The 10,566-nt window shown below is 44.3% G+C and overlaps 1 protein-coding gene across 8 annotated transcripts in view; it reads right to left on the reverse strand.

Moving 5' to 3' along the window:
• Dysf (dysferlin) overlaps window positions 1-10,566 on the reverse strand; it is a 181,044-nt gene that overhangs the window by 22,519 nt on the left and 147,959 nt on the right. For all 8 annotated transcript variants that reach the window (XM_028762363.1, XM_028762361.1, XM_028762362.1 and 5 more), the window contains 3 exons: window positions 7,836-7,934; window positions 2,042-2,170; window positions 1,626-1,781 (listed from right to left, as the gene is read on the reverse strand). In XM_028762363.1, the coding sequence (XP_028618196.1) occupies window positions 1,626-1,781; window positions 2,042-2,170; window positions 7,836-7,934 (384 nt within the window). The remainder of the gene's footprint in view (window positions 1-1,625; window positions 1,782-2,041; window positions 2,171-7,835; window positions 7,935-10,566) is intronic.

Here is a 10,566-nt window from a genome sequence, read left to right on the forward strand (position 1 = left end):
ACCCAAACCACACCACATGATAACATACCTTATACACAGACCCAAACCACACCACATGATAACATACCTTATACACAGACCCAAACCACACCACATGATAACATACCTTATACACAGACCTCACCCTGTCACACTTTATGGCTGGACATGTCTTCTAGCCTTATCCCCAGCAGTGGGAGGGGACATCTGAGTGTCCTCTACTCCTGACTCACTGGCACACAGGGAAAGCTAGGTGTTGTTGGACCCCTACCCTCATACACACAAGACCATATATTCCTTGGCCAGGTTGGGGTCCTCTTTATTTTCAAGTGTCCCATTTCCAAAGATGACAGGAGACAGACAGGGCCACATTTTGCCCGCCTAGAGTAGCCTGGGCCTGTCTTCTGGATGCTACCCTCTAAGCAGCAGCATTCCCACAGTCCTGCAGGACTACGACATAAGAAAGGAACAAGGGCTAGCACGGATCCATAAAGGCTTCAAGAACACAAGCCAGGATGACAAGCCTATCCTGGAGGCCATCTGTGCTGCTCAGGCTAATCTTCATTGCCCTTAGGAGCCCGTAACGTTTTATTGTTGAAAGGTGGGACCTTGGTGGGGTATGGGATACCAAGCTTCTACCCCCAACCTTGGGGACACTTATGGGGCCTAAACCTGTCTAAGGGGACAAGGGGAAGGCCCAGGCTTGTACCTCTAAACTCCAACAGCCCACTCCTGCCTTGCTGTTCTCCCTCCCTTTCCAACTCTCTCTGTATGCCAACTTTTTTCATTTAGATCTCCCTCCTCCATTTCTGGTCAGAACTAAGCTCTTTCTCTTGCTTTCGACATGAAATTTAAAGGAAGATCTAAAACTCAGTAATCCAAATAGATGATGTTTTATTATGGTATTTTTGTGAGCAGGCAAGATGGCTCAGAGGTCAAGAATTGGCTGCTCTTCCAGAGGACCCAGGTTCCATTCCCAGCACCTACATGACAGTTCACAACTGTCTCTAACTCCAGTTCCAGAGGATCCAATGATGCGCACTTCTTGCCTCTGTGGACACCAGGCATGCATGTGGTACATACACACAAAATACCCATACATATAAAATAATAATAATATTTTTTACAAAATCAGTATCAACAGATCATTAACATTGGCAGAACAAACCTTCCTGGTTACTCTCTGCCTCCAGCCCCATGGCCCACAGAAGTCAGCAGTTCTGTGCCTCCCTTCCTAGGACTTCTTCCCACCCAGCTCAAACCTTACCAGGCTCAGCCTGAACCTCTGCTCCAGTTTACCACGTGCTATAGCCCAGGTCTACCTGATGGTTGAGCAGTCAGCTTTCAGACCTCCATCTATGCTCCAGGCCCCTCTTAAAGCCCAACTTTTCTCCAACCTACCAACAGTTATGTGCCCATAAGGGTCCTTTTCCTTCCTTTCTTCAAGGCTTCCCCATTTTTCCAGAAGCCCAAACAGACTTAGCCTTCCCTGACCTCACACACATCCCCCAGTTCTCACACAGCTCTGCAAGCGTCTTTGGGTTCCCTGGCTTATTGTGGCCTTCTTGGGACAGAAACTCTGTCTGCCTTCTGCAAGACAGGCTTGCTACTGTTCTCAGGAGACCAACAGCTCCAATAATGTTTACCTTGCCATTGGGGTCCTTGGGCTGTAAGCCAAATGCTCGGACAATGTAAACACGGACCAAGCAATCCTGGGGACCCTGAGCAGCCAGCTGATGGAATTGTCTTGGGGGCATGGGGATGGCTGGATCTTCTGGGAGGGGGTAAATTTTGAAGAGACCCTAAAAGAAATGAGGACTAGATTTTTATTTCTGTCATCATGGTCAATAACACAATAACCAACAGAGCCATCCCTCTCATTTGTGAGTATCATCACCATGGAGACCATGTAGCCCCAAAACCGTCCCACACCACCATCCAATTCTGTGTCAGCCACAAGGTCACCCCCAAGGATGGCAACAGCAACACCATGGCCACCCTGTTCAGCTACTGTTCAGCTATTGCTGCAACCTCACAGTCACAGGCCAAACCAGAGACAGACCTTGAATTCTCCAATGATAGATGGATCGTCTGTCTCCTCCTGGGTCCTGCCCCGGTAAAGCTTGAAGGTGTTACAGAAGTCAGACAGGCCTCCAAAAGCCTCCACATTCTCCAGCTGTGTGTCATAGACCTGTCACGGGGATGGGAAAATGCTCAAGAGTGAGACAGCAGGGAGACAAAAGGGGAAGAACAAGAGAGAAACAAGGCAGTGTAAGGGAAGGGGGAGGGGCAGAGGAGAAAATGGTGCATTTGACAGGCTCAAAAATCAACAGAGGAACAAAAGCAAACAGAAGGGCAGGGTTGGAGTGTGGAAGAGGGAAGAAAAGAGAGGAAGAAATGGAAAGAAAACCCTAGGGAAGGGAGAAGGGGAAGGCTTCTATTAGTCTATTAGGGTTTGAGGCTTCAGATTAATCAAAATTTCAAGTTATCTGACACTCACAAAAGTGAACGCTTTTTAAGGGATTAAGACTACACAAGGCAGGGCAGGGATGGTGCACACCTTTAATCCTACCACTCAGAAGGTAGAGGCAGGCATATCTCCATGAGTTCAAGGCCAACCTGGTCTACAGAGGGAGTTCCAGGACAGCCAGGGCTACGCAGAGAAACCCTGTCTCAAACTAACAAACAGAACAAACAAAACTCTTCTATTTGGTCTCAGATTCCACTGCTTAATTGCCTTCCAATCTCTTAAAATTAACATGAGTTCTTAAGGTTAAAGATGGCTGCTTTGGATCTAAGTAAAGTTCAAAGTCTAGTGTTACATTGCTGCCTCCTTAATATTCAACAAGTTGGGTTTATTTTCTCTTCTTGTCAAAATTTGTGTTTTGCTTGTTTGTTAAGTGCAAGCTGAGTGACAGAGGTGTACACCTTTAGTCCCAACACTGGGGAGGCAGAGAGGCAGGTGGTTCTTTGTGAGTTTGAGGCCAGCTTGATCTACATAGTGAATTCCAGGCCAGCAAGGCCTCTACAAGAAAAAGAAGGGCAGGGGGAGCAGCAGTAGAAAGAAAACTTTATAATGACCAACTGGTACTGTGTGTACTGATAAGGCAGATAGTTTGGGTCTAAAGTTTACATACACTTTAGATTCAGATAGTCATGTGAATTTCCAGTTTCTTATTTGTTTTCCTAAAACTCCTTCATGGTGTGTTCCCCCACCTCATCTCCATTCTCCTCCTCCTCTTCTTCTTCTTCCTCTTCCCCCATCACCCAGTTTTAGGTAAGAGTCTCCTTCCCCGGTTTTACCTTGATACTGTGTGCTTAGAATCTACCCATATACATAATTTTCCAACTTGACCAAAGATCAGCATTTATTCTACAACATGACAGTAAATGAACCTGTGCCTCCCACCTTTCTAACTTATGTCATGGTTACTCTCTACATCTTCAGTGAGAATGACGTCTCCATGGTCTTGTCACCCTGAACCTCCCAGGTGTTTACATTGGCTCCAAGGGACAATGTGATCACCACTCCTTCCTCTGCTGTGCTCTTCCCAAGTCCCAGATGGTTGGTCCCAGGATCCATCCATGCTGAACCTCTTCATCAGCAGGCTGTTTTGGCAGACAGCATGGCTGACCCTGAGATCCTGTCCCCTGTGTGTCACTGACAATGCTGTGTGTGCTGTTTCGGGGTCTCTGGACTTTTAGAGTCATGAAAACTGAAGTTACTTTGATTTGTTTTCTATTTTAAATGGCTTTGGTATTTTCAGGGGTATGGGAACAATAGGTATGATTACCTAAAGAATTCCTTCTCATCTCTGAAGTATATATAATACGCATCCTAGTCTAGACTATGTCTGAAGCTGATCAATCTGGTTCAACTGCCCTCACTCACAATACTGTATATCAAGTGTTGTTTCACGACGGTAAATGGACTAAGTGATTACATGCTTTTCTGTTTAATTTCACTGTTTGAGGTGTCATCCTCAAAGACTGATCATACCACTGCCTGGTCTCCTGTCCCTAACTAATACATCAGTCACTTTCTCTGTATTCCTCAGGACTTTTTCTCCCTGTTTTCTTTTCTTCATGACTACCATATCTATGCCCAATCAGCCCTGTCCACATTTTCAAGATTATGCTTTCTTCTGTTTTGACAGAGTCCTTCCAGTTCATGGATGGATCTTGTCCATTCTTGGGTTCCTTCCTTCATGCTTCACATTCTGAAGTTTCCTTTCTAAAATGTTCACGACAGAACATTTCTTCTCCTCTGCTCCCAGGGAAGACAGTCTGGTAGGCACGTGTTCTCTTTTATTGGTGTCTACTTTCTCTTCTTTTTTTTTTCCACTTTGTAATTTTGGATTAATGCTATGCAATTACATTTACTAACCACTAAGTGAGCTGGCTTTTCCCAGCCTGGCTATTTCCTTCCTTCCCACTATGGAGGCACATGGCCTCCTACAGACACGGCTCCTCCATGTCACTCTACCTTCCCAGCTCCAGGAAATCAAACCAGGTTTAGGCTTCTGTAGTCAGCTTGACCTGCCTTCAAAGTCCTGCAGCTTTGGAAACAAGGGGTGTACTCCCTACTTCGTGTTGCAAGCACTTCATTTTGAAACTATTATGAAAATCTACCTCCTGTCTGACATAGTTACCAACATTCTCCCATTTGGAAGAACAGTTTCACTGGACTTTGTGAGAGCCCCTGTCCCCACGAGCTACCATCATCCTTCATGTCCCGTGGCCTCTGCCCAATCTCAATTGTCCTTGAGCAGCCCTTACTTATATTTTGGAGTCTGTGGCTTTTATTTGTTTCCAGCTTTTCTGAAAAATGGATTTTGTGGGTTTGAATGATTTCCAAGAGAAAAGGGGAGAAATGCTGACTTATGCAGCCGTGCTCATACTGGGAGCCCGAATGAAATACTTTGTAGATTTCCAACTGGATGGACTTTTTGTTTAGATTTATTAATTTCTCCATTTATTGCACTTTAATATGTCCTGACTGAGTTCTGTCTTGGGTAACTTACTACTAACTTAATTTGTGATTGGGCTTTGTAAATGTTCTTTGAGCTGGAGGAAGAAAATATATTCTTTATTTTTTATTACTTTTGTCTTCCGTTTTTATCATTTTTGTTTCCTGCTTCATGGCTGTAAATTTAGCATTATATTAAGCTGCAACTTAACTAGCTGTAACTTTTTTTAAAAAAGGCCGTAGCTTGGTTTTATTATTTACTATTATCTATTGTCTGTTTGGTCAAAGAGGTAGCAACATTAAAATTTCCTCTTCAACTTTAATATCTGTCATTTTGAGATGTTACTTTGGGGCTGGAGAGATGGCTCAATGGTAAAGAGCACTGACTGCTCTTCCAGAGGTCCTGAGTTCAATTCCCAGCAACCACATGGTGGCTCACAACTGTCTGTAATGGGATCTGATGCCCTTTTCTTGTATGTCTGAAAACAGCTACAGTATACTCGTATACACTAAATAAATGATATTAAAAAGAAAGAAAAAAGATGCTACTTTACATATTTCTAACTAATTTTTTCCCTGAGCATTTCAAAGTTCTGGGAGTCTTTACTTGGGAAATACATCTTTTATTAAAAAAACAAACAAACAAACAAACAAACACTGTTCTGTTCTTTGCTTTTTACTTTAAATTCTACCAGATCCCTCTTTAAAGTTACCTGATTATTATGCCTCCCAAGATGCTACTTCCTAAAACGCTTGTTTTTTTCCCAGTCATTCAGTTCTTTTCTTTTTTTCTGTGTCTTTTAAGAAGAGTACAGTGAATTTTGACTTTTAGTGTAGACTGGAAGTCCTTATCACTTAGCATGAGCATTTTATCCATTCTTGTTTGTTAGGAAAGCTAATGTGTTCTTCACTTTTCCTGTGTTCTTTCTGATTTTAATGCATTTTCGCTGTGCGCTATAATTTCTTTGCTACCTAGGCTATGAGGTTTTACCCTCTTTGCTAGTGATTGCAATGGTCAGCTGTTGTTCTCTCCGTCTACCTATGTGCACTCCACTCTCTACCATACTGTAAGCTGGTGGTGTCGGCAGAGGTGGTTTTCTTCCATTTTCTGATATTAAAGGACCAGCATTCCTCCCAGGTCTAGTTTTCCCCTAGAAATAGTTCGGATGCCTTTGTTTTGGAGAGCCTCTGCTTACTTGGCAGCTGTTGGAGACCTCCTCAGAGAGGTCAAGCTGCAGGCTGAGTGCCAGCTCTGCATCCGGCATCCTCCTGAGGAATGAGGGACTGGGGCCTTTGGCCACCCTGGCAGATATCCTCACCCTTGCTTCCTTTGTCACATTTCTTGGCATGACCACAGCACCACATGCCAGACCTAAGTGGCCAAACCTTCTTCCTGGTGTGCAAATAGTTCTGTCTGTCTGCCCAGCCTCATACACCCAGCCACGGAGCCAGAAATACTTGCTGCCTAAGGTGCTGCTGGGCTCCTGCAGCCTCCAGGAAGGCCAGCCGGGACATTTGGCACAGCACACCAGGCAGATTCCAGTGAACCTGAAGGCCATGGGCACTTTGTGAAACTACCCCCAGAGCCCCTACCCAGGGGACTCTGAAGGCAGAGGGCCCAGCCCACCCCACCCCAACTACCTGAACCTTTTCCTAGTCCAGCCCTTTGACAACACTGCCATCTCCTAGCCTGTGCCCTGTGCTTGTTTATCTAGCCATTAAGAAGCTGTGGGGTACAAACTCGCCCTCATTTAGAGTCCAGAAGACATGCTATAAATCTGATTGTACTCAAGTCTCCGATAAAAAGAAAATAATTTTCAGGTATGTGTATCCCATGCCATATTTAAACCATACTTAACATTAAAAAAATCATATATTGTATGTATTGGATGTAGCTCACCACCCTACAGTGGAAACCTTGGGGAACAATTTTTGAGTCATCTTTAACTACCTTTCTAAAAACTAGTCTACCTTTAAAAGGTATAATTATATTTGTAGAAATTTCTCAACATACCAGACATCGGAGGACACATCTCTGTTTTTATCCACAGAAACAAAGTTTAGTATCTTAATTATACTTGCAAGAGAGGTAGCTTCTCTCTTGTGGAGATCACAGCTTGGAGGTCAGAGGTATATTCTCAATTGGCCTTCACATTTGATCTCACTACAGAGGTCCTACTGCAGAATAGTTTTTCAAAGCACCCCAAAAGCAAGAGAAGGGCACCACAACCCCTCAGCACCATCATGGTTAGAAACATCTGTGATTCACCATTTCAGAAATTTCCCACTTTGAAAATCTGTGGAAGGAAGCCCTCACTTTCCTTTTTTGTTTGGAGAGAGAAAATTGAAGCAGCATTTTAAACGAAACACTAAATATTATTTCACCTATAAATCCTTCAACATTTTCTCCTTTTTTGGTCTTTTTTGATTGATTGATTGATTGATTGATTGATTGTGTGTGTGTGTGTGTGTGTGTGTGGTGTGTGCGCACGCGCGAGTGCACGTGCGCCCTCTCGTGTGCGTGCATGCACGCGCACTCATGCCATAGCACACACATGGACTTCTATGTTGTGGGCTCAGGGACTCACTCTTGGGTTATCAGCCATGGTGGTAAGCACTTCTACCCATGAGCCATCTCACAAATGCTGGCCAGTGCTCTACTGAGCTCATACCACAGCCATCGCTTTAGTACTGTCAACTGTCCCACACATACTTACCCTCATCTGCAGTGATTTCTTGTTCTAAGTCCATGCTCTGAGGTGGAGTGGTTGACTGTTCATAAGACTCAGTCTCATGAGAACATCTCTGTCTCCCGCTATAGCTCCCGCTGCTCATCCCTGAACTGACAACTGCTAGGCTGGGGGTGCATTCTGGAGAGAGGTCTTACCTTCAGGGTGTCAAAATCCTTCTCCAGGTAGGAACCACACTTCTCCCTCTCCCCGACAGAAGCAAAGAATTTGCTCCACCAGTCAATGAACTCCTCCTCCTGAACAAAGAGACAGACAGAGAGGGTTTAGGAGACCATCTGCCAATCAAGACCTTCTGAATGGGACTTTTCCTCTTAAGGATTCAGGCTGACCTGGATCCTAAGGCTTGCCTGCAAGTAATTATGATTAGGTGAGTTTCAGGATAGCCATGGCTGTTACAAAAAGAAACCCTGTCTTGAAAAACAAACAAACAAACAAACAAACAAACAAACAGGGGGCAGAAACCTCTGCTTCTCCGGGGCAAAGGCCATGCAGACATTTTAATGGTGCTGAGCAATGAGACTCAGGCCTGAATCCACCCCCACTCCTGCTTCCCATCAGGCACTTGGGCCTTTCTTGTCTTTCCATGAAGCAGGCATAACCACAGTGGCATCCCAGGGATAAACTGGCTGAGGTCCAGGGTATGCAGAGTTCTCTGCAGGGAGGATGTCAAGAATACATTATCTGGAAGTATGATAAGGTCGAGCCAGAGCAGCCCACCACTCTGCTTTCTGCAGCGGGAATCAGAACACAGACTTCTCAAGGTGGACTCAGGTAGAGTCCCTGAAGGTCGACAAGCATTTGCTACATGACTTCATTCACAAGATGCCATTAAGTGTGGGGAGCTAGGCTAGCAGACAGGAAACTGTGACACCTCACTCTGCCCTTTCTGTCTTCCTCAGTCATATTCACTGGGAGGGGCCCGCTGCCTGCCCCACAAACCTCCATCCACACCTTCCAGATCAGCTCTTTCTTCAGTCCTTCCCGAGCTGTGTCCCAGGGTGTGCCTCTCCCTTAGAAAAGCAGCAAGTGCCCTGAAGGGTCTGCCCCAGAAACCTGCCTCTCCTGACTGAAACCCAGTCAGTCTAGTGAGAAGACCTAAGAACAAGATGTCTATAGAGAACATTCTGGAACCATGACTGAAGGCTGAGTAGGACCTTTCCAGAAACTGCATTCATCTATGTGGTGAACTGAGTCTCTGTCATTAAACATGGAAATGCTTAGTTTTCCTCTAAGCCAAATCCTTTGAGTTCCCTACTTTGAATGGACCAAGCAGGCCAAGGGTCTAAAAAGGCAGTAAGGATACCAGAGGTACCCAGAGGTCCTAGTGCCCCGAGTAGGCATCCCAGACAGCAAAGAATGAGTGTCAGCATGGAGCTGTCACTTACCAGGAGGATCTTCTGCAGCCACAAAAGAAAACACAGGGTCAGATGGATCAAAGTGCAAGGAGGCAGAACCTCAGGACTTACAATGCTCCAGAAGACAAGGACACAGAGCAATGTGAAGAGTTGCTGTAGCACATGTGTGTGTGTGTGTGTGTGTGTGTGTGTGTGTGTGCGCGCGTACTCACACTGAACACACACAGTGTTCAACACACAGGAGACAATGTTTACACAGTCACATTCAACAGAGATAGATATGCCAAATCATCCATGTACTTGACAAAACCCACAGAGAACATAGAGGAGCACAGAGACAAGCACACTGATTTAGGTACAAGAGGATAGACTGGAACCCTGTTTAGCTGTTCAGCTCTCCCTAAAGCTTTTCTTTCCCATCCATTCCAGGTTCTTAAACTTTTGACCTGTTAAATCAGGCAAGACAGGCAGCCAACCAGTATGTTCTGTACAAAGAAAAGACAGAAACACAAGAGTTGTGGAAAAGATAGTATATATTTCTCTATCTTTGCACACACACACACAAACACACGGCAGGGGCAGGGACAGAGTAGCTAGGAGACAGAGGGTAACAATACCATCAACAGTGACACCCAAATAGGCTTTGTGAAAACTAAAAACAGGAAGTATACCTTTATTTCTGGCACCCTTGCAGCACTTAGGAGGGAAAAAGCCAAAAGCAAAGCTCAATAAAACCTCAGAAATAAACTCATGGTGGTCACCTCTCTGACCATTCAATAAAGCTTAAAGTTAATAAGAAACGATAAAATGAAAATCCCAGGCTGTTAGACATTTAAAGGCATGTTCTTATAACCCCACTGAGTCAGAGAAAGCCAAAACTAAATCCAAGACACCCAGGTTGCAGACAGGCCCGAATGCATGGAAAACTTAATCTGAAATGTTCTCACTTTTATACAAAAGAATGAAAATAAATAACCTGATAATTTATGAAATTGGGGGAAAAGCAGGAAAATTATAAGCAAAATATAAAACATAAATTTAAACTAAAGTTGTTAGGAAATGAGCATATCAGAAAGGAGAATGTTGCAACTGATAATTAACCACCCTCAAAAAAGGAGATGTACATTCATCAAACTAACTTCAAAGAGTAGACACACACTGGCAACTGGAAAGGTGAAATAAAAAGACATTGTGGGGAAGAAGAAAGTGGGCTTAAATCCATGACAAAATCCTGAAAGATCCAGAAGAAGGAGAAGTTTTTCTAAAACAAAACAAAAGAATGCCAGCATCAGTGCAAAAATAATAGGAAACAAGAAGAGGTTGCTGGCCCCGAAAGTGAAAGCAGTTTCAAAAAATACCTTCCAAGGAAGCTATCAAGCCAGGAGGGTTTTTGTTTGGAAGAAAGTTCTACCAGTCTTTAAAGAATAAATTATTCTTTGCTGCACAGCACAGAAGAACAAAGAGAGAGAGAGAGAGAGAGAGAGAGAGAGAGAGAGAGAGAGAGAGAGAGAGA

The sequence above is a fragment of the Grammomys surdaster genome, unplaced genomic scaffold, assembly GCF_004785775.1.
Source record: "Grammomys surdaster isolate TR1022 unplaced genomic scaffold, NIH_TR_1.0 133, whole genome shotgun sequence".
Taxonomy (NCBI): domain Eukaryota; kingdom Metazoa; phylum Chordata; class Mammalia; order Rodentia; family Muridae; genus Grammomys; species Grammomys surdaster.